Genomic DNA, 24,799 nt, shown 5'->3' with positions numbered 1-24,799 from the left:
AAAATAATTTGTAAGAAACCATGTTTCCCCACCTAATTTATACCTTTATTTACTATTTACTGTATTTACACTTTGTTGTATTTTTTCGTTCATTATGAACATAATTTTAAATTTCGTTTGAGCAAATTCATCTCTTATATCTATACCATTAACATAAATACAAGATATAAGTCAGACAGAATAATCATGTTTTGGTTTAATTCAATTTATTACAAACGTCTTGTAAACGGGATCAAACTGCGAACGTGCCTCTCGTTTGAGGGCAAAGTCTCGCGATACTTGCAGAGGATGTGACGTTCGTCAAGGGTGGTCGCTGGTCATCCCTGCAATATATGCACGCACATGTCAAGGGCACTTCATTTCACCGGCTGAAGAAATCGCATGTGAAAGAAGAATATTTAAGTGGTTGAATTAAAAGGTAAGAGAAAAAAAAAAAGTTTATTATTTAACCTTATTTTTTTGTTACCGTATTACCGAACCAAGCGCGCACGAGGACATGGCGTCGGCGTCCAGTGTCTTCATTCATAAAGAAAAAAAGACATAGTCTGGTTTAATCCGGTTTATAATAAACTAAATTCTTTATTTTCCTCAACATTGAAGTAATTCTTACGTCGCTGCCGTGGACTGTTCACCGGAGACAAACAGACACGTTACCGGAGCTGTCATTGTGGCGAGAGAAAAACCGGTTTACACACTTTTGCGGTTATATAATGTTACCGGTTTTTTAATCGTCGAAAGTAGCGGAAAAGCACGAAGGTTGAACTGGGTCAGAACCTCCGCGGTGACCCCTGTCCCACAGAACCAGTCGGGCAGACACAACAATGATCACCTTGACTAGCTAACCGCTACATTGATAAGCTATCTTTACTAGCACTGACCGCCTTGAAGAGTTAAAAATAAATAATAAAACTGCGTTTAAATGTCAATATCTTCTTCTGCCAGAATATTATATGAACAGTGTGTCTGTTGGTGTGACTTTAGATAACAGCAGGTGGACTTGACAGGTCTTTAAATCCTCTTGTTGATTATTAATAACTTTAGTCAATAACTATTGTTTAGTCTTCTTATTTATATATGGAAAAGATGAACAGTTCTGGTAATAATGTTAATGTCTATATTGTTTTTTTCCCTGCACAAATATTGACTCAAAAACTGCAACCAGTTTAGAGCAACATAACACAACTATTACTATTAATATTCCTGACTATTGTCTACTAACTCTTTTCAAGTGCTGCGATTTTTTTTATTTTTTTGGGTAAAGTCGCACGCTTAATTTTCCCATGAGCTACTTTTTCTCCATCGTGACTTCCACATGATTTGCCACTTCACAATGACTGCACTGCACCTCTGACCTTTTCTCCCCCCCTTTAACTCATAAGTTGTCGCTTCCATTAAATCAGGGTTTCCTCGAATCCTTAAAGTCTTAAGAGGAATTGAATTGATGGTGTTTGAAGTGTGAAAATAAGGCCTTATTTGTCGTTAAAATGTCCTCAATTAAAATGTCAAGACTTAGTAATGTGATAAGAAAACATAAGAAACGCTTTAATGGTTTTAATATCTATCGTTCTAACAACATTTTTTCATGGCTGTAATATTTTAAATTGTTAAAATAAATATTTAGGTAAAAGTTTTCTTTTTAATTGTGTGGTGGTTATTTATTTCAAGTTTGGTTGCTTGTCGAATTTGTCTTAAATCAAATTTGTGTTGTCTCTGAGTCAAGGTTATACTGAGATAACACAAGGGTCAAAAAAACTATTTAAGTCCTGAATTTAACTCGTCTTAAGCTGTAGGAACCCAACACTCCAAAATGTATAATGTAGAACTAGTAGTAAGTCTCAAAAGGCATTGATTTTATAAAAATAAGGCCTTCATTGTCATTAAAATGTCCTAAATCAAATGGTTAAATGACTTAATGTGGACACATGATGAGAAACATAGCAATACCTTATAATCTTCTATTTTTACTAACATTTTTCTTCATGTCTGAAACATTTTGTTCAGAACATTTTTCTAAATCAGCACGATTGAAGTCTAATAAAGGTCCTTACAGGGGACTTTAAATGTTTCATATTAAAATAAAGATTTCGTTAAAATTGTCCTGTAATTTTAGCGGAGGATATTCTCTTTTATTTTTATTTAATTTTGCTTGTTCAGTTGGTCTTTAATCTCATTTCAAATTGTGTTAAAATTAGTCATAAAAAAGTCTTGAATTTAACTCGTCTTAAGCTGTTAGAACCTAAGGTGTCCAAAATATATAATGAAGAACTAATATGCCGCCAAAATATACTGTAGTTTCGATATATTCTGCAAACCAACACATACTTGCATCATTGTGGTTTTCATTTCCGCATTGAAAATGTGTTCATTCATTCTTTGTAACACGGTGCAGTGCAGCAAACTGGATCCGGTTACATCTCCAGTTCAGATGCAGTAGCTTGTAAATATTTCCGCACATATGAGGAAGAGACTAATGCAGGGAGGTTTCAGCCTTAAGTCAAGTTCTTATGTTGTGTTGTTAGCTTGGAGCAATTGTGTTTGAGGACTGTTTGTTGAGTGGATTCAAATGTGTGTAGTTTGAGGCCCCATTGTTTTACAAACAGGAACTGTAAACAGACACGGGTTCAAGGGCGTCGCTAGCTTTCTAACGTATGGTTGGTTCAATACCGCGTTGTGTTGTTAAATGCACATCAAAACGCGACTAATGCAAGTCTTGGTGTGTTGCAGTCTGCAGATTTTAACTCCAAAATGAGTGTTATTATAGTGTAATAACAATCATTACACTGTTGTTATAGTGTAGTTGCAGGGAGGGTTAGCGTCATGAAACACTCATTGTCTCAGTAGCTGGCAATGATATATACTGAGGGGGAAACAACTGGAATTATTTGAATAATGTATAAAACATGTTTATATATTTTCTTCCCTCAAATAATCGTTAAGTTCATATTCAATTTCAACTGACAAATATGCTCTTCTAAGCCAGCTTGGATGACTTTAAAATAAAACATTGTTACGTCAAATCCCAAGTAAATTATAATTTCATGTTTTGTGTTATTTGGTGTCAAAGGAAAACAGTTTATCTATACAATGTATTGTCAAGGCAAATAATGTCACATTTCTTTTCCTGTATTCGTTTCCTCTTTCCTGATTCCTCGATTACATATTCACAAGAATACTTCATCATTTAACACAAGTGCAGTGCTAATATTTATTTCATATTACAATACATTTGTCAGTTAATGCCCGGGGCTGTTCTCTTCTTGCACATGTGCGGAAGCGTTGCTCAACCTTGGCCTCAAACGTTTGCTGTGGGTGTGACTCAAGGTGGTGCTATCTTTTCTACACACACTCATACACAACCGCTCCACCCCCTAGCACACCGCACACACTTCCTCATGTGTCTTTAAAATTAGTCTTTTTATGTGTGGACCGCACAAATCCTGTTTCACGTTCTGTTAAAACTTATTAGTATTCCACGTTTAGATTTTTATGCTAGCACAAAAGTATCAAATCTAGAAAAATATTGTTAGTAAAATGTTATATCCGAATATGTTACTCATTTTACAAAAGTATAAACTTGTCAGCATAGTTTATTTTTTTCACAACTGTTTCTATAATAAATGTTTAACATGGGTTCGGGTTTAGAGCATATTTTTTTGCATTTTCCTTCTTGATAAAACTGATACTTAGCAGTAAAGCTCATAAATGGTACTGTGTATTAAATATTTTTCCTCAGTATTTGTATCTAATTGAAAGTTCTAGTATCGTGACAACCCCTACAATGACCTTGTGTTGCTAAACTCTTCATTAAATGATGTTGAAGAGCTCAACTTATCCTGCAAGAACATAATTTAGAGATGAGCGTTTAGAACTTAAACAGCATTTGTAAAAAAAAAGTTGGACTCTGATTGAAAGAGACGTTAAGTTTAAAATGTATATTTTGTTTTCATTGTTTCATTAAGGAGCACTACACAATGCTTTTTATTACTCGGGAACTGGAAAAACGGCTTTAGTAAGACGCTCAAAGATGATTTGTGTTGCAGTGGTAATGAAGGTGCAAAAGCAGTCGCAACTTCTCAAGTTTTGCCTTAATTGTACAGACTTAGTTTTCGAGGCTAAAAATGAGTTTCTCTTCTGAATAGATTGTCCCGATTCATTTCTCATGTGCTTGATTGGCGAAGTGAAAGGACCACTAATCTGATTAAAGTATTAGCCGTGTCGAGGCGTGGTATGTTTGGTATGCAAGATTACAAATATCTGCTTGGTCACTGCAAGGTCTTTTTCTAGGGTCTTCCTAGTTAATTTTTGAAGGCGACTGTCAATCAATGTCATTTTTTTTTTAAAAATCTTAAGATATTGGAGGATGCGAAAGATCATTAGATACGATAGAGTACCGTGGGTGGAGAACCTCTTATCAGATTTATTGTAGCACCCTGCACACTTAAGACTTGTTAATTTTGCTAAACTAGACTCGATGAACTAAAATGAAAAGTTTCAGCCATCATCACTGGTCTAGTTAAGCTTAAGCGTAGAGAATTGGCACATTAAAACAATGCAAGATGTATCACGAGTAGGGCTGGATATTGATCGAGGATTTTCCATACCGATCACTTTGATACCGATTCCTAAATGATACTTTTTCCGATACAAATTGTGTGCTCGATTATAACAAAAAGATAGTCGTTAAAAATGTTGAGTTTAATAATGACTAATCATTTCCAGTGAAAAAGAACACTTGCGTACAAGTGACTACTGGATCTGGTGTTCACTTCATTTGTTGCTCATCAGTGTTTCTTTAAAAGAAAAAAAGGAGTTTTTTTATACCTCAAATGTCAAGGTTGTTTTTTTTCCATGCCTAGACAAATTCCTGCGTTAAGCACAGATCAGTTTTACATTAGTTTCTCATTTTATAAATGCTAACAGTTGAGGTTGCACCTGTCTAAGGCTTGAGTACAATTGGGACATTGTCTTGATTTATCTTAATTATCTCTGTTCTCCTTCACTGAATTCTCCCATTTAACCCTCTTTGGAAGTATTTGTGTAGTTGTTGACATTGTTTATCTTTCTTAGGATGAGGGTGTAAACTTCACCGTTTATTCCATGTTGTAGCTCTTAGCCATTCGACCTACTAGACCTACTAGACCTGCCAGAAAGTTGTATAACTTTGTCACTTCCTATTTGGGTCCCTTTTGTCGTCTTGAATATCCCGTCGAGAGGTCGGCAATGGCGCAGTCGGTGTTGTACATTTTTGGCCTCACCTCCATCTCCCTGGCAGCGACCCACACAAGCTCTTGTCACGCAATGTCCAGTTGGGCATCTCTGCCCGGTGAAGCTTGTAAATTGACCCCACAAACACACCCTTTGTAAAGGCCACGTTGTTTTCCTCCAGTACACTACATTAAGAAATCAGGAGGTGCTAGTTTCTTATTTAGGTCGACTTTCAAACTCTTGTGCAACAGTTTGACCTACACTTGTTTATTTCAGACGTGTAGAACCTCCTAAAGGTTGAGAGTTCATGGGGATTTGTTCGGTTATGTTGGCCAGACCAGTGGACGAGGGTCATGAATGTTGAGTCATTACTACTGTTTTTGTTCACGGATAGGTTCATGGGTTGAAGATAGCGCCGTATAATCATTGACGGCAGGATGATCTAACGCTTTGACGGTCGTCTTTGTGACCCAACATCACCCCTTATTGACTCGCAAGTTAAAATGAAACCGCGTTTGCAGTATTTAAAATATGTAAGGACAATTATTTTCTTGACCTAACAGTGGCGCACGACTGGCATGTATCTAAAAAAAGCACAAACGACGTGGGCTCAAAATATCTTGACTGTCTTCCTCACCTCCTGAGAGCACATCTTAAAACAAAATGATTTCACACCTATTGGAAGTTACTGTGGAAATTATGTTTAGTCTGAAGGACTGAATCAAACTTTAGACTAACTCTATAAAGCATGTCATAAAGTGCCCAAAACTGCAATTATCTAGTTGACTGACGATGACCACGACTGACTCTTTCATGAAACCTTAACTCAAAGTTGTGAATTATTTTCTGTCACGTCAGGTTATCCTTTTACACAAGAAGTTAGAAACTGGACATTGATCCGAGACTGTATGATCCTTTATCGCCTGAAAAGCGACATCTTTTATTTTCAAATGTTTCAAATCTTTTTACGTGAGCTGCGTTTGATCCAACTATTAGAACATGTTGGAGCTGCTTTGTTCCACCTCATCTGTTTCCACAGTCAAAATAAACCCCTGCGCTCTCATTGTTCTATTCTTGTATTAAAGCACGTTTTATTTTTTCCTTCTTTTTATGTGCGTCAACATCATGCACTAATTTTAGTCTCAAACGGGGTCATTTGCCTGGCTTGTGAAACGCAAGACAATTTTTTTTTTTGCTCAGTTAACTATAAACTAAGGTTATTTATCAACTTTACAAAAATATCTTGACTTATTATTGACTAAACTTGGCTAGTGGAAATTATTAGTTACCTGGATGTAACTCTCTAAAGTTCTATTAGTACATGTGAAGCCCTGTAAACGTGCTTCGCTATAAAGGATGTTTAAATCTGGAGTGACAACCTTTTTAAAGCGTCGTCTTTGTGGTTTGTCAGCCATTTGAAAGATTATAAATATTTTATTTTTATTAATGCATTGATTTCCTATGGAACAGGTTGGTGAAAATATTGATATTTAGCTATCATTAGCTTTTTTTGTTTAAGTCTTAATTTTGTACGTGTCTTTGGATATTGAAATGTTCAGTATAAGAACTATAACATCATTTGACTCTCCATTGATAACCTGGGAAATTCAAGCGTATACAAATATTCCAAAATAATGTTTTTTTGTTTTTTTGCAGCTAAACATTTGTACTGAATAATTCAGTACTCAAACTCAAATATTTCCCCCCTGCGATTTAAAGATTTTTACTACAATGCAGTTACCAACGTTTTAATTAAAATATATTAAATTAAGAAATATAATGACACAATAAATCTATGTTTATAACCTAAACGGTGGGACAACCCTCTTCCTCATCCTTCTCTTCTGACACCGACTGAGCATAAATCTCTTCTTTCACTTGTTATGATTGACGATACTTAAAGAACATAAACGACTGATATTTCAGCTCTTCTCGCATGTGAACCTCGTCCTCGGCTCTCTGCTGGATTAGCGAATCTATCCCGTCGTCTCGCTGGTGTTCTCACAGATCAGAAGGTTCCCATGGTATTCTCCAGCTATTCCCCTTCACTTCCCTGCAGCTCGGCACCGTTTGGAATGACATTTCTGAGAAGTGAACTCAGCACGAACTGGAAAAAGCATTGAGACACTGCATGCGTCTGCCAAGGAGTGATTTTTAACACTACTGTGTAAAGATAAACCTGATGTATGAGAACTTTAATTTGAATTTTATGACCTTTTTTTTTCCCCAGGATACCGAAGCAACAATGGACCAAGCAAGGTCGACGATATCTAAAATTGTAAGTGGTCGTAAACATTCTCTTCTTAGATTGTTCTGACTCTTCATTTAGTTTAGGGTTCAAATGTACAGTTGTAATGACTTGATGTATCACCAGTTCAATGGGGATCCCCACTCCCAATACACACGATTCCTGGCCCACAACATGGAGGGCGACAACAGCCACGTGGAGATGAAGGGCTCGGCCGACGTGGACGAGGAAGCTGGTGGAAACGGCGCCGTGGAGAACATGAATCACAATTCCAACCTCAAACACTACGTGGTTCACAAGAACGGACGCACGCCAAAGAACCTGATCTTCCTGGTCGCCACCACCCTGCTCATCTTCATCATAGGTACCCCGACCAGACCAAATCCAAGTGTTCCAAACATAACCCTCGGTTTCTTCTTCTCAGGGTATTTGATTGCATACCTGATCCACGGCAAGAAAGAGGCGCCGCCCGATTGTCCTGCTCCCGTTTCTTTTGAGAAACGTCAGCCCATCGCAGCACCCCTGATGGACTGGAATGATGTCAAAGACTTGCTTTCCAGAAGCCTCAGCACAAACAGCATTGAAGCAACTATGAGGTATTTCTTCCGATCCACTTTGAGAGAATTGTTCATTCACATGAAGTAAATCAAACCGATTCATTTTTCAGCTTGATAATATAATTATTGCATTACTCAAGATATAACACAGAACTCATCACTGCAGCTGCCTTTAGTAATTATTTTCTGCTTTTCTGAATCTGTAGTAGTTTCTCACGGAGTAGTACTAGGGCGACCGGTGGTGTAGTACTAGGGCGACCGGTGGTGTAGTACTAGGGCGACCGGTGGTGTAGTACTAGGGCGAACGGTGGTGTAGTACTAGGGCGACCGGTGGTGTAGTACGAGGGCGACCGGTGGAGTAGTACGAGGGCGACCGGTGGTGTAGTACTAGGGCGACCGGTGGAGTAGTACGAGGGCGACCGGTGGAGTAGTACGAGGGCGACCGGTGGAGTAGTACGAGGGCGACCGGTGGAGTAGTACGAGGGCGACCGGTGGAGTAGTACGAGGGCGACCGGTGGAGTAGTACTAGGGCGACCGGTGGTGTAGTACTAGGGCGACCGGTGGAGTAGTACTAGGGCGACCGGTGGAGTAGTACGAAGGCGACCGGTGGAGTAGTACGAGGGCGACCGGTGGAGTAGTACGAGGGCGACCGGTGGAGTAGTACGAGGGCCACCGGTGGTGTAGTACGAGGGCGACCGGTGGTGTAGTACTAGGGCGACCGGTGGTGTAGTACTAGTGCGACCGGTGGAGTAGTACTAGAGCCACCGGTGGAGTAGTACGAGGGCCACCGGTGGAGGTACCGGGGTGACGAGCGGGGCGTTAAGTTCGGTGGGTTATCTTTTATGTTGGCTATAATTCGGTACATATTTAAAGTGGCTTTTCTTGAATAGTGAAGAAGATGTTTTGAACTTTGACACCCCTATTCTGTAGTTTGTGTGTGTGATCTCCGGTTCTCATCTTTCACATGGCGTCGGAATTATCGATTTTGATGAATGAATGATGAGATCTCTCCTCTGCTCTTCTCAGCGACTATTCCAGGTCCGACCACAGAGCCGGCTCAGATGGAAACGACGCTTTGGGCAACAAGGTCAGCAATCGATTCAAAAAGTATGGCATGACGACATGGACGGACGAGCACTTCATCAAGGTCCAGGACCCTCCCAAATCTGGCTTCAACACGATAGTTCTCCACGGTGGGGAGCTGGAAAAATCAACTGGGTTTCTGTCCTACAGCGCCACCGGATCTCGCACGGTATGATGCTTTTCAATGAATATATGAAATATTTACTGACTAATGTTCTGCCTCCTGGTGGCAGGGAGGAATTTTGTACGTGAACTATGGTCAGGAAAGTGACTTCCGCCTGCTGAGGGACAGAACCCTCAACATGAGCGGCAGAGTCATGCTCGTCAGAGCTGGGAAGATCACTCTCGCAGAGAAGGTAACTTTTATATTGACCAGGTCCAACTCCTCAAATATCTTACATTTTTTATCAACTGGTTGCCGTGGATTTATCCTGATCCTGTTCATCGTTGAGCTATTTTCATCACTGCTTTTGGCATTATTACTTTTAAGAACACAAAGCTAAAAATAATGATTTAAATAGGATTCAATTCAATGTCCAGTTGCCTTGTAATTCCCAATTTTTTGGTTCATCGTTGTTTTTAAACGTCTCTTTAGTTTAAATAGTGCATTTGTTGTTATACCAATTATAAAAATGCTCAACTAATTCATTGAACACAGCGTTATATTCATGATTTTTGGTCCCATCTACTGTAGTTATTTTACTTCCGCATTGGTAAAAAAAAACTATTGATTAAACCAACAATAAGTAACATTTTGTCTTGCGTTAACAATTTTTAGTGTGGCTCACAGGCCACATGTAGCTCTTTGACTTCATAAGGGCTACATTAATGCAGTGTAAGATCATATAGAAACCAGCATATTTTATTTCATTATTTAAAACTATTCTCTAAAAATCACTTTAGGTTTTTTGTTTTATGACCTTTGTCCTCTGTTTCTGTTATTTCTGAGACTATTTATTGCCCTTATAGTGCAATTATGGATTTTATTACAAATAAAAACAACCTTATATCATAAACAATTACTACATTTTAGCATAGTTGGCTTGATTTTTATTATTTTGTATGATCGTTTTTGCTTATTAAGCAAATTATGATGATGGATTAATAGAGCTTGAACCGGAAAGTGACTCAACTTCGCCCTCTGGTGTGTGCAGGTTGCAAATGCAGCCAATATGAACGCGTCTGCCGTGTTGATCTACATGGACCAGAGCGACTACCCCATCGACGACAACACTCAGTTCTACGGACACGTGAGTCGCCGCCGTCGCAGTCGCAGGCAAACTCGTTCCATCTCACCGCGAGTCTCTCCCAGGTCCACTATGGTTCCGGAGACCCCTACACGCCCGGCTTCCCGTCGTTCAACCACACCCAGTTCCCCCCCATCCAGTCTTCGGGTCTGCCCAATATCCTGGCGCAGACCATCACACAAAGGGTGGCGATGAAAATCCTCAAGTATGTAAAGAGGAGGCGTGTGATGCAACATCAACCCCGGATGGTAACGATGCTCTTGCTCAACAGTTCACTGACCGGTCCGAGTTTGCCCCAGGAGTGGGGCGGCTACCATAAGCTGGGAGAGGAGAGCAACGTCGTGACGGTGGAGGTCAACAACGTTCTGGCGGAGAAAAAGGTCCACAATGTTTTCGGAGTCATCAAAGGCAATGTCGATTCAGGTAGCATTATATTTATTTTAAAAGGACAATGTGCATATTCATAAGTTTCAAACATAATAATTTTTAATTTTTTTTAATTTTTTTGATGTTTTCAGATCGTTACGTGATCATCGGAGCTCAGAGGGACGCCTGGGGACCCGGGTTCGCGGCGTCGACGGTGGGGACCAGCGTCCTCGTCGAGCTGGCTCGCTCCATCTCTGAGATGAAGCGCAGCGGTGAGTCTTAGTCTAATGCTTACTCTCTGTGAAGATGTATCGATAGTTGATTCTACTTTTACTTTAAAGGATTCACACCAAGGAGGAGTATTGTGTTCGCAAGTTGGAGTGCAGGGGAATATGGTAGCGTTGGCGCCACCGAGTGGTTGGAGGTAGAACTTTTTAATATTTTCACGCTTAGTCTTGTGATACAATTTGTTACTGGACTTCCGAATCATCATGTGTAAAAGATTCTATTCTAGAAATCTGTGAAATATGCGTCGATTGGAGATATTGTCGCTTCCTTTTTGATTCTCACCGGTTTATTCATCCATTTTTCTTTTGTTTTGTCAGGCATATCTATCTTCTCTGAACATGAAGGCTTTCTCCTATATCAACCTGGATGGTATTGTGACAGGTATGTTCCCCCCCCCCCCCCCCCCCCCAAATAAAAAATACAAAAAATAAGTAAATTTAGGCGGATGCTAACTAGCAGATTTTAACTTGCAAATATCCCATGTTTCCAGGTGTTTCGCTAGTGCAAAAATGTTATAATGTAGGTTCAAAGTAAAATCAAAATGTATAGTGATGCTGAAGAACTTTTTGTTGTTGAGGATTTAATATTTTTTAAAAAGTTGCATAGAGGATCAATTAACAATCTGTCATGTACAGTATACTGCATGATGCAGAAGGAAAAAAAACAACAAACAAAACACCTGCTTTTATCTGTATATTGATGTTATGTTTTTTCACAATTTTCATTGTGAACGGATGCGTCACTTGCCGGTGTCTCCACTTTCATTTGTTTTTGCATCATGTTTACACTATTTATTGTTTATATTATTCAAAGGGGTCATTTCCATTTTTCATTTTATTTCCATGTCCAGTGTATATTGTCATACATATGTGGCATATGTTGTTATTTGATTCTGATTAAAGGATGGATGAGGGAAGAAATGCAAAAGTTAAAAAAGAAAATTTATTTATGGCTCCCCCCTGGTGTCATTTCCTTTTTTTTTATCTTCCTGGTAACGTCAACATTTCTCTCCGTGCTTCTCTCTAAAAAAAACTGTTCACACTTGATATTTAACTCCAAAAATAATACTGATCTTGTCCAGGTAATACTGCCTTCAAAGTCTCAGGAAGTCCTCTGATGTACACCCTGATTGAAAAGACTCTAAAAGACGTAAGGATTCATCATCTCTAAAGGGTATTACATTTTTACTCATGTGTCCCTCATCTTTTGTCTCCAGGTTAAAATGACACACACCGAGTTGTCTTTGATGTCTGTGTTTGGAAAAGGCAACTGGGAAGCAAATATGTAAGTTAAATAATCTGTCAAACCTTATTAAAGAAGAAACATTTGTATTTTTCTACATTTACATCCATTTTTTCTTCTACAGTTTGGAACCTCTTAGCATGGACAACACTGCGTATCCTTTCCTGGCGTTTTCCGGCATCCCCTCCGTGTCTTTCCGATTCACCAGAGATGCTTCCGTGAGTAGCAAAAAATGGAAACTCCTCGCTACGTTTTTGCTTTAAAGCCGACCTCTATTCTTCAGGATTACCCGTACTTCGGTACCCTGAAAGACACCCAGGACAGGCTGAACGCGGTGCTGGCTAACCAGACGCCGCAGCTGGTTCGAACAGCCGCTCGCTTCGCAGGTCACATGGCACTGAGGCTAGTCCACGACCAACTGTTGCCGCTGGACCTGCAGAACTACAACAAGGTCATCAAGCGTTCCGTGTCACAGATCTACCTCAAAGTCATGGCCATCCAGAAGGTTCGTTTTTAGCTTTTTATTTATTTAATTTCTATCTTTTGACCTGTATTTGGTACATTTTTTTCCACAGTTGCCCCAGAAAATCCTCCCCAAGTCTCTGACGGGGCAGTGGTTGAGCTCGGCCTCAGGAGCCTACGGTCGAGCCGCTCGCGCTTTGGCCCAAGACGTTCTGAACAGTGACTTGGAGGACGTCGAGATGTGCCGCATCATCAACGATCGAGTCATGGCGGTAGGCATCGAGCATCTCCGTATTTGGAGTCCTGCAGAGATTTAATTCTTTAGATGGCTTGGTTAAAATATTGTCCATTGTGTCATCTCGGTGTCCACCACTGCATATGTATTTCTGGAAGTCAGGGAGGTCGTTCACCTTGACCTAAAGACAACACAAGGGATACCTCAAACACATTTGTTTTTATGTCACCTTCACCCTGAGATAACAAAAGGGTTAAGAAAGCACCATTTTCCCCCCATTTTACCTTTTCTATAAAATCTTAAATGCACACATTTAAGTATATATTTTATCGGGTATTGTTTTAATTGTTTAAGCGCTTTTTGACCCTGGTCTAGAAAAGTGCTCTACAAATATTACTTACTTACATTTAGATTGGTATTAAAATAGTATCACGCAACACACAATTTAGCCTCAAAATACTTCCTGCAGAAATGGTACTTGGACAGGAAACAAATGAGCCCACAGAAAATACTAACTAAAACTTTTAATTTATTTATTTATTAATTAAATTCACATTTTCGCCTTCCCTTTTGTCTTGTTTGTTAATTTAGCTGAAATAAAATAAGTCTCCGGATCGATAACAATTCATCGTTTAATCTTTATATGATCACTTTAATGTACGAGTCACTTATTTTTTATTATTGTATTTTATTAATCTCGTTTTATTTAGTTTATATTTTCTTTAATTTATTCAATTATATACTGTTGTTCCACAAGGTTTTTAAATATTGGAAATAAAAATATTCTGATACTGATTTTAATCAGAAAGTTGGTGTCGAACATGAATAGATGGCATACTATAGAAGTTATTTAATGGATGATTGGAAATAATGGAAGAAATAAAGATTAAGTAGGAAGTAAAAAGGAATCACTTGTCCAGTTATGAAAGAATTATATGGATTTAAATGCAATACCAAATGAAATCTCAGTAAGATATATATATTTGAAAAGGTGAATGCAGTAGGAAAACAAAATGATGATTATGAAAATATTTTACTAAACAATCCAGGTTATATACAACTTAAAAAGGAATGTATTCAATTTCTATCTTTAAATTGTGCTCATTGAGGTCATTAAACCTAATTTTTTTGATCCAGGTGGAAAGAAACTTCCTGACGCCGTTCACCTCCACCAGAGACACTCCCTTCCGCCACATCCTGCTGGGCTCGGGTCCTCACACGCTCAAAGGGCTGATCAACCACCTGGACGCCCTTCGCATGGACAACCCCGGAGCCGACACCGACCTTTTCCAAAACCAGTTTGCTCTGGCGACCTGGACCATCCAGGGCTGCGCCAACGCACTGGAAGGGAACATCTGGTCCTTGTACGAAGATTAAAAAAAACAACCATAGCCCCTCCCCCTTTTACCGACATCTCCGGATCTATGACCAACTCGTCTTCAGCCATTATAAGCGTGGAGCTATTAATGATTATAATAACCTTTTATTATAGATAAGACCTGACCTTCACGAAGATTTCTTAATGAATCTTCGCTCCACTAAAATATCTAGTGGTAGATACATTTGAATATTAACGGACCCCGAACTATCTTTAATTATGGGTTCAAATCACGATCAAGCAATTTGTCCAAATGAAACGACAAAGCCATCGATAACAGACCATGAGCTGTTACAAAAGTTACCGTTACATTTCTCCTGCTGTCTTCTGAATGGCCAAAAACCGTCCGAGAGGGAGGGTGAGACACCGGCACTGAAACCAACCCGTACGTCTATTTATTGTTATTTATTTATCAGTGGCAGAGTTCACTATAAATATGTTTTTTTTTAAATCGCCTTTTATATAAAAATGTATAATTATCGGGAGCAGTGCCTTCCATAATTATGACAGTTATACTGTCGAAATGACAAAAGCAGCATCTGCTAAGAGGGGCGGACGTGCACGGGCGACGCGAGGGAGGATCGAAACTCAACACTGGATAAATCTCGGGGACAAGTCGTGGGGTCCCCCCCGTGCACGTTCACCCCTCGAAACCTTGACAACATTATCGGCAGCAGCGTCTTCCATAATGTCAAAACCGAAGAAGGTAGTTTTTGCCTACCAGTGTATGTTCGTATCGGAGGCAGTGTCCTTCATATTTCACTGTAGGAGTGGATGTTATTTTTTAAATTATCGGGAACAGTGATTCCCATAATGTCTGTACATAGAAACACACAGCACTCTGCTACATCCTGCTACTTCAGTCTGTGTAGTCCTTGCATTTTATCTCCTGTTTGAGGGTTAAAAACACTTTTTTCTTTGTGTTGCCAAGAGTTTCTGAGCCTTAATTCTGCATCTGAAATTTCTCGTCTTTTGGGCTTATTGTGGGAGAAATTCCTGTTGGGCCACCGTGTGTTACCTGGTGTGAATGTACCGCCTTCCCACTATTTTTACGCTTTCAGTTACATGTGCCTTTTGCTTTTCCAGTGTCGAGCTAATGTCCTGGACTTTAGCTGCCTGTTGTTCTGTTTTTTTTTTTTGTGTGTGTGTGGGTATTTAAATATTTCTTTCAAATCAAATGTTCATTCAAGTTAGAGGTTTGTTGATTCAATTGGGGATGAAAGTGATTCTGGGATATGTTTCATTTAAATCTTTAAATTTCTCGTTACATTTTCTTTGTTTACAGAGGATTTTTTTTGTTGTTGTTCAAAGTCAACAAGTAACGGATCGCATGCTCGCGAGAGAAGTCAATTCTAGTGAGTTTGATAAACAAAACGTAGGGTTATGTATGGTGTGTGTGCATTTAATCCGATTAGTGTCCAAAATCTTGAATTAGAAAATGTATGGAACTAACATGCATACATGTGCTTGATCTGACTGTATACACTCTGTCGCCGCATTAAACAATCACCTCACTCTGTTTGTCGCTTGTATTTTGTTGAATACTTGCAGCATTTTTAATTTCAGGCAAACGAGGAGTCTCTATGGACTATGATGTTTGCGGATGGTGCGTTGATCTGTGATGAGGAAAAGGGAAATGAAAGGCAGAATGTCTCAATAAGAGGTGAAGAAGATCGTGCAGCCAGGGTGAAAATGGGAACGGGGAAAGTTGTAGTTTTGCAGCTTTAAGTTTCACCTGCAGTTGATTCAAAACTCTGTAGCGAGAATTCTGACCCGCTCTAGTAGAAGAACTCACATTTCTCCGATCCTTAAAACTCTTCAGTGGCTTTCAGTTTCTTTCAGGATCAATTTTAAAATTCTGGTTCTTACTTTCAGATATATTCATGGTCAGGCTCCTCCTTACATCACTGATCTGATCAAGCCTTACACCCCAGCTCGGGCTCTGAGGTCTGTGGATCAGAATCTACTGATGGTTCCTCGAACACGGTTCAGGACCAGAGGAGAGAAATCCTTCCAGGCTGTTCCTCTTAAGCTTTGGAACGATCTTCCTCTCTCTTTGCGCTTGATGGATCTACTGACTCCTTCAAGAAACATCTTAAAACGTTTTTCTTTGTTCAGGCTTTTCCTTGATTTTCTGGAACTCCTGTTGTATTATCAGTTTTATCTTGACCTTTAAAGTTTATACTTTATAAAGCGCTATATAAATAAAAATTACTTACTTTAAGTTCTTATTGTAGTTCCAACATTCACCCTGTAGAGGGCGACTCAGGAGATGACATTTGTGTTAAAACCTTTTTCCATAGCTTCGTCCTGTTCAAATGATGTAAAATAAGATTAATATTTCTACAGTTAAATAAAGTTTGGCTTATAAAAATGAACAAACAAGATGACACCTTTTTTTTTCACTTAAACGTAAATGAGTGAAACATTTATATATAAAAAACTTTTTTGTTTTACATATTGACATCAAACTATTCATTTCATGCATTTCTCGATAGTTAAATCCAAATAAATATAGTTTAAAAACGTGATATTTGAAAAACGTGGTGAGCTTTTTCTTTAAGAGTGGGTTGACAACCTGATTGTGTAGCAGAGATGCGACAAAACAACATGACCTCTCACTCTTCCGCTAATTCCACGCCGTTGTTGCAGACCACAGATTATCTCCGCCGTTACAACCATCTTCACACCGTCGAGACGATCTTCGCGCCGCTCACACAGCACAGAAAGGGCTCCTTGAACACATTCAGGCTCCGAGTGGGTTCGAGAGCGAGTCAAGTCCACGGCAGGTGGAAAAAAAAAAGAAAAAAGTCTGTCGAATTATTTCCACGCCATGAGAACTTTAGAATATCTGCTCTTGACTGCACCGGCGAACTCGTGCTAGCGAGTTAGCAGGAGAAGCTAACGCACCGGAACAAGAGGTGACAGTGTGAGTGACAGGTAAGCTGACCCCGAAATATCTCAATATCTCTTAGAAAATGTGTTATTTCTCTCATTATTTATATTCACAACCTTTTGAGTGTCGCGATATTTACCACGTCACATGTTTTATAGCGTGTGTTAGCATGTTTAGAAGCTGTTCAGTGACGTTGGCGAACCTGTTGGCGAGAAGGTGCGTTCAAGTTCAAATGTAAATTTGTAGTTCGAATGTAATGTTGGATTCTGGTTCAATTTTCGTCACTTAAAAAAAAACAACGATCCAACCTTTGATGATGAATACAGCAATAAAGGAACCAAAGCGTCAGATTGAATTCCAAAACATCGATCTCCTTAAAATTCCTTACATTTATGACAATCTTATTTCCTCCCAAAACTTTGTAGTTGATGCTTGAACGACTGGAGACCGCCAGACATTTAAAGTGAGTTGAGTTTAGCTACCCTGGCTAACTTGGACAATAAACCAGTGTTTATATATATTTTTTATAACGATTTGTTGTGGTTTGTCCCAGCTACTTGGGGTACGAGGCTGGGGACAGGTCACGTGTCTATCAGAGAGACCAAAATAAAAGCCAAACATTTAGAAAAACTAAGCTAAAATTGTACATATTGAATAAAAAATAAATGAAAATAAAGGCTCTGTCTCTTTAGCAGTAAATGAAAAAAAACCCACCAGTTCAAATATCTGTAAACACTGTAACAAACAAAATGAACCCATGATTTTATCTTCCTCGTTCGACAGTTTGTAAACATTAGTGCACGTCCCAGATCAATTTTTACTGTTGCAGTTAACCTTAGAGATTACCCTGTGTTTGACCATAAACTTCGAATGACCCGCTGTCTTACCATTGGTCAAAGTCCTGCTCAAGGACGGTCCGTGTATAGATCCCAGTGGAGCTATTTCTGACGGCCACATTGATTTGTTTATTTGAGACCAGTTGACGATAGATTTCTCATCTTATTGTCTCAGTGGGTTGAGAAAAGGTCAACATTCCATATGCAATTTTAAAATGTGTTATCCCGTCCTTTCATTAGGTCATTAGATACAACTTTTTTTTTTTTTAAATGTGGGAACTTTTTCTCCTTTCTCCTACTTTTCTAAAATAAATTGCTCACTCTTGATCCCTATATCAAATATAAGCTGTGGGGGCCGACATTGGGCTCATTTTTATTCGACCCACAAGAGGGATTAAACATTTTTGAGTTAATAAAAAGATTGAAAACGTATATATACAGTGCTCTCTTGCCATATCGTAGGTCCACCTACCTTATTGTGCTGCATGTTCAAATATTTTGTAGCAGGCGGCAAACGGGTTGTTTATTTGAAAAACAAAATGGTGTCTTTTTACTGCTCTTTATATTGACGGATGATTGGTCGTGACTATACTGTATTTCAATTGTAAGTCTATGCTTTGTCCATGTTGAAAAAACTCTGCAATTGATTGTTTTGCTGGGCGGCAAAGCATCATGGGAACTGAGAGGGTTGTCGCGCGGGATGGCACTTCATATACAATGTTGTGTTTGCAATGTTGTTAGATAAATGTTATTAAAGTGAAAAGTGTAAAAGGCACTAATTTGTGTTTGTTGTTTAATGCAGAGGGTTTTTCAAAACTATTATCAAGCACATATTTCTAATGGTCCATTTCATGGTTCTTTCCTTCTGTGTGTGTCATAGACTCTTCTTTGCAGGATGTTGAATCCATTTTCTACAGTTGGATGAGGCTGACGGTCACGTGACATAACGATGTTAAAAGTAGTCGTCCTGTATCGTCATCCGACTTGGAGTTTATTTACAGGAAGGGGACATTTATTATTAGTATATTAAGCATTTGCTGACTGTAAATGTGGGTCAGTGTTTCTAAACGATGGTGAATTAACTTGATAATATCTCAACGTTATGTTTTAAATAAAGACTCGGTTGAACCTACAAACATAGCTTTATCTCAGTATTACTAGAATCTCTCTAAAGATTCCTACAACTTAAGTTTATAATATGTATCCAATGCTTAGTGACTCTAATAACCATTGAGTTATGCAATGTCGGATATGGGAAAAAAAAAAACTTTCGATTGTTCACTTTGCCTGCTCAGCTCATTCTTTTCCGAGTTGTCGCTGCCCCGCGAGGGGAAAGTATTGTCCTCCTCTGTATCGAGTGACCCCCGCCACCCTTGGCTTTGTCGTCTCTTCACATCACACTTGGCCTCCATCCACGACTCTCATGTTACCAGATTAGTCAGACTATCTACCGGCGTCCACGGGGGACATCACCAGAACAAACAGAGACTGTAGATGATGACCTTGTTCCTGATGTTCTCTGTAATCTTTTATCGCATCCTAGTTAAAGATTCTGAGATGCAATAGAAGTACCTAAAAAAAACTTCTCTAGTTGAACCAATCGGGTGTGTGAAGAGTGTAGTCAGTTGATTGTCAGTCGAGCGCTGCTGGTTTCAAGACGCCTGATTCTTTAAATGTGCTTGACTGGTTGGAATAAATGGGCATAAAAAAAGTGTCCAACATAATTTTTTGTCATCACTTATGGAATTATCTTAGTCTTTGTTTTACAACAGGGGTGTGTATCGGCTAGAATCTGGTGAATACAATACGTATCAAATGCAGTGGCAACGATACAATATATTGCGATAAAGTAGGAACTAGGGCTGCACGATATTGGAAATAAGTGACATATTCGATATTGGTGTCGTTTATTGCGATATCGCTATTAATTGTGATATTTTTTTCTTTGACCTAAAAATGTAGCCGCGTACACGCCCAGCCGCGGTTACTGTAGGGGAGGTCCGGGCGTTTGTATAAGGAAACCGACGCATTTCCCTTGCGTTTATTTCCGCGCTTCGGTGCCGACATGATCTGAGAAATATATCACTTATAACGCTCAAGTTTCGCGGGAATTGCATCGTTTTCCCGTGAAACTGAGCGACGTCAGAGAGGAGCCGCCGGCGCGTCGCGATATCACCAAATAAATCCCACACAAACGGAGACTAGATTATGACCTTGTTCCTGATTCTATCTATTAAAACGTATTTTATTGCATCCTAGTTAAAGATTCTGAGATGCAATAGAAGTACCTAAAAAAAAAAAACTTCTCTCTAAACTTGAAACAACCTGAAAATTGTGTAACTTCAGTGTAGTTATTCTGACCTCAGGTAGGCCTTTTTATATTTATACTCTGTGTGTGAGTCAAGTTTATTTTAAGCTTTGCATACACTCTCAAGTGACCGTGCGGTGTTTGTCTGTATGCCAGGTTTTGGGGGGTCGGGGGGGTTGCCATAAATTGCATCCTGTCCGGCTGATTGACAAAGTGGCGTAACGATAAAGTCAAACGCCGGCAACATCGTTTTGTCTGCCGAAGTCGTCCGGCAATTGACACCCCAGTCTTTAAAAAAACAGTGTTTTTGTTTTGGGGCTTCACGCCTTCAGCTCATGTTGCGATTGGTCAGCGCTCCGGATCCACCCCGGCACAAAGAAGCCGCTTGTGAAGCGAGCGCTGGGAGGAAGAATAGCTCGGTGTTTTGTCCTCGTGAGCGTCTCCTCCAGTCAGCGTTTTCAACGAGGTGGTGGGTGGACTGTGTCCTTCTGTGTCAAGTCGCATTGATTTATTCATTCATACTGTTATTCCCTGAGCCAGGGGCCCCCCTCTGGCATTTCTGTCCCGGCCCACAGTCCCGACTTGAAACCGTGTCAAGTCGATTAATACCCGGCGTCCGCTTCCGGAAGCCCTCGGGCTATGTGATATCGATTCCACTCGCCGCGGGAGGGAATAACAATCCTTTTCAAACGACAATGCTCTAACTTTCCTGGATTCCTGCGCGGGCCAGGATACTGTTTGGTCATGTGTCTGGAGTGGGTGGATGCTTGTGACAGCTTGGCTTCCGTTTACAGTCACAGCTTGGAAAGTTTCGCTGAGAAAAGGCGGAAAATGTAAGCAATGTTTTTTGTAACGATACATAGCTAGAATAATTCTTTCCCCACAAAAATGTGTATTTACTTTTGTGGCTAAAGCTCGGACTAACTAGAGAAGTTTTCTCCTTCAACTAAATTATGCCAGTGTTTTCGAAATGACTCTAGGAAACTAAACAGAAGAAGGTACTACTACAGTGTAAGTAGTACAACACAATATATATACAGTTTTGATATTGATCTCAATTAAGATGTGGAAGTCCTTTGAAGCAGGGGTCCCCGACTTTTTTTGTACCACGGACCGCTTTAATGTTGGTCTTGTATAATGGATCGACCTTCATATAAACATTTTTCCTATAGTTTACATCTTTATTTTTCGAGTGAACTCGACTGAAACGAGCGTCTTGATGTTTTAACAGTCACAGACTAATGTTACTTCAGAGAAAATACCATATTTGATCAAATCAAAACACCTTCAAGACAGTAAAAGTAACAGTTACTATATTTTTCTGTGTGGCCAGATTTCAAATACTTCACGAGCCGTTACCGGTCCCCGGACCGGGAGTTGGGAATAACTGCTTTGAAGGTTTCTTCACTTTGTAGAGAGATTATATTGGATTGTTGGAGGTTTGAGCTCTGAAATCTTTTTTTATTGATAAAATATGATCTCATGAACATTTACTTTTCTGTCCGGATAGATTATTAATGTATTTTATCAAGCTGGCAAATGTGGATCTTTATAATAATATATAATATGGTGGGGGTTCTTTGGCTTGACACTTTTTAACAGTTAAATGCTGAATTATTTTCAAAGGGAAGAGATTGTGCAGGTTTTGGATCCAACCAGTCGAGCACATATAGTTGAACCAATCAGGTGTGAAGACTGTAGTCAGTTGATTGTCAGTCATGTGCTGCTTGTTTCAAGACACCTGATTGGTTAACTCGTGTGTGCTTGACTGGTTGGAATAAATGGGCGTAGAAAAGGGTCCAACATAATTTTTGTCATCACTTATGAAATTATCTTAATCTTAATCTGTATTGGCTAGGATCTGGTGAAAACAATATGTTTCAAATGCACTGGCAATGATACAATATATTGCGATACAGTAGGAACTAGGGCTGCACCATATTGGAAATAAGTGCGATATTCGATATTGGTGTCGTGAATTTTGCGATATCGTTATTAATTGCGATATTTATTTCTTTAACCTAAAAAAGTAGCCCAGCCGTGCTTATTGTAGGGGAGGTCCTGGCGTTTGGATAAGGAAACCGACACAATATTTCCCTTGCGTTTATTTCCGATTTAGTGCCGACATGATCGGAGAAATATATCACTTGTAACGCTCAGTTTCGATGGAATTGTATGGTTTTCCCGTGAAACCGACGTCAGAGAGGAGCCGCCGGCGTGTCGCGATATCACCAAACCAATAATAAATCCCACCTTCTTGTACACGCACATATAATATTTTATAAATGACCTGACGCTAACAACTTAGCTCATTAGCATACGGTGAAGACGGACAGGTTTACGCTTGTTTGGAAGTTCTGTGATCTTATAAAAACGCTGAAAACAACTGAGACGAGATGAAAATAACTTATAATATGTTGCTTTAGGGAAGGGGGTTGGAGATGAGCGGCTGACTGGATCACTTACCTATGAGTAATGCTCATAAGTTAGTTATAACTTAGTTATGAGTGCTACTTAGCACAGCTCACATACAGACCAATACGTAAACAACAACGAGATATAGAAGTACAAATAACAACTTTACAGAACGTGACACAGATTGGTAGAAGTGCGCTTTCAAGAAATGCTTGATTTATACAATAAAAAATGATAAGTTATCGCACATGTTTTCGATATGCATACCACATGTGCCACTATTGTGATGTCAATATTTTTCCGATATATCGTGCAGCCCTAGTAGGAACAAGGATATATTTGTAGTACTTGACTCTGGTGTGCAGACTTTACAGACAACAAGACTCTTGATGAAGTCAATTTGTTGACCAAAATGTGCCCAAATATCAATTTTAAAAGCTGCTAGAGTCGACTGTATCCTCTAGTTCTCAGTCGTTGTTGGGATCTCGCAGGATTTCAATGTTCCTTTTAGATGCGTAATGACAGCTGCAATCTAGTGTCTGGAAGTTTTATTATTAAAAAAAAAAGAGAATTTCAATGTGAATTGTTATTAAAATAATAAAATTATGTTATATTATACAAACTTTATTGATACCTAAACCATAAAAAAAACTTGAATTTAACTCCGTACAGTGTGGTTTTGTGAAGAAAAAATGGTGATGGCTAAGTGTATTAATATCTTCTCAAATCCTCGTTTGTTTCTGTTTTTTTAAGGCCAAGTACTCGTGGGTTTGTGTTGACCAATGGGCGGAGATGACATCATGTGAGCATGTGCTAGCCTCAAGGCCTCATGGACTCTTAGCCGGGAAAATGGACTGGGGACCTTGTCTACCGGCGGCAGACCTTTCGTCGACCTGAGAGACGCACCTGCGGTGACTCTTGTCCACGGCTCATCACTACAGGTAAGCTGCTGAATCCATTGAGTCCATTGAGTAGCATCTCCTAAAAAAAAAAAACACGGGAAAGAGCTTCTCCCTCACAATAGTGGCTACTTTTTTTTGTTTGTTATTCTGGGGTGTGTGCGTCGCTGTGAGCTCAGCAGACATGAGGTCATGCAGTGACTGTGCTTTCCTGAGAGTCCACAGACCAGCTCATTGTGTGTCTGAATGAGAAGTATTCACCTTTGACATGCAGAGGTGCGAACCTGAGAGATGATGTCACCTCGGGGTCGAGCTGTTGCTGGAAATCACCGGCCGGGAGAGTCAAGTAAAGAGGTTAATATGTGTGGTTAAGAAAGGAAGTCTAGGGATACTTAATTTAAGTTTTTTTAATGTGTTATGGTATCGTTTGCAAAAGTAAACAATAATCTATGAAATCCGTTGTATCTAGACAATCAAGTGAGTGTTCAAAAATATATGCATGTATATGTTAAATATATATATATATATATATATATATATGTATATGTTAAAAATGTATTTAAAAGGACCAAATCGTTGACATAAAATGTTGTGTCATGTAAAGCATTTCTCATTTATTTATTTTAAATGTAAATCCATACTTTAAAGCCAACAACATGAATTAATATCACGATCAATATATATATATTATTATAATATATCAATTAACTGAATTATTATAACAAATTTTTAGTAGATTTTATGTTTTTGTATTTCAAAAATCTCATTTTATGTTATTCAATTATTTTTCATTTATTCTATACTCTTGACAAAACAACATCATATGTTGCCCTTGAGTATAATTTATGAGTGTCATTCAAACTGAATTAAAGACATTTAAAAAATACAGTAAAAATGAAATAAATATATGCTACACAATCAAAATGGAAATACAAAAGGTAAAGCAATGTAATATGTCAATGCTAACTCTTAGATATTTTTTTCTGTGCATGAATAACTTAAAAATGTTGTGTTGAATAGGTTGATGTACAGTAGATTTTATTATGATCTGCTAAGTGATATATATATTTATATATACATTGATATCTATAGCTTGTTTTCACTATGTCAAAAGTGGCCCTTCTCGAAAAAAAG

The 24,799-nt window shown here is 39.0% G+C and overlaps 2 protein-coding genes across 4 annotated transcripts in view; both read left to right on the top strand.

Annotated features, from left to right (window-relative positions):
* The first annotated feature begins 290 nt into the window (after nt 1-290).
* On the top strand, nt 291-14,319 carry LOC148063388 (transferrin receptor protein 1-like). The gene is made up of 18 exons (XM_087810512.1): nt 291-418; nt 7,436-7,483; nt 7,580-7,817; nt 7,878-8,049; nt 9,037-9,262; nt 9,327-9,449; nt 10,248-10,343; nt 10,406-10,545; nt 10,612-10,763; nt 10,859-10,978; nt 11,048-11,130; nt 11,312-11,375; nt 12,076-12,143; nt 12,211-12,278; nt 12,361-12,454; nt 12,520-12,741; nt 12,812-12,970; nt 14,071-14,319. The coding sequence occupies exons 2-18, from the start codon at nt 7,451-7,453 to the stop codon at nt 14,308-14,310; spliced, it is 2,298 nt and encodes a 765-aa protein (XP_087666638.1). The 5' UTR covers nt 291-418; nt 7,436-7,450; the 3' UTR covers nt 14,311-14,319.
* A 2,698-nt stretch (nt 14,320-17,017) lies between these two features.
* Nucleotides 17,018-24,799, top strand: part of tnk2b (tyrosine kinase, non-receptor, 2b) — a 47,654-nt gene continuing 39,872 nt past the window's right edge. Inside the window, exons 1-2 of one of the 3 annotated variants that reach the window (XM_087810690.1) lie at nt 17,018-17,240; nt 23,520-23,707. The gene's annotated coding sequence lies outside the window, so the exon portion shown is untranslated. Of the gene's footprint in view, nt 17,252-17,652; nt 17,671-23,519; nt 23,708-24,799 lie in introns of those variants that run through there. The other 2 variants (XM_087810689.1, XM_087810691.1) reach the window with 2 other exon arrangements.

The sequence above is a fragment of the Callionymus lyra genome, chromosome 16 (genome assembly GCF_982586985.1).
Source record: "Callionymus lyra chromosome 16, fCalLyr1.hap1.1, whole genome shotgun sequence".
In the NCBI taxonomy this organism is placed as follows: domain Eukaryota; kingdom Metazoa; phylum Chordata; class Actinopteri; order Syngnathiformes; family Callionymidae; genus Callionymus; species Callionymus lyra.
The sequence above is the reverse complement of the archived record's forward strand: the minus strand, read 5'-3'. Positions and strand labels throughout refer to the sequence as shown.

Bases quoted from the DNA above. Each gene is read 5' to 3' on its own strand.
- LOC148063388 (XM_087810512.1), top strand. From the start codon at position 7,451: ATGGACCAAGCAAGGTCGACGATATCTAAAATT. The intron at 10,979-11,047 runs GTGAGTCTTAGT...TTTACTTTAAAG, and splicing joins CTCTGAGATGAAGCGCAGCG to GATTCACACCAAGGAGGAGT. The intron at 12,279-12,360 runs GTAAGTTAAATA...TTTCTTCTACAG, and splicing joins GGCAACTGGGAAGCAAATAT to TTTGGAACCTCTTAGCATGG.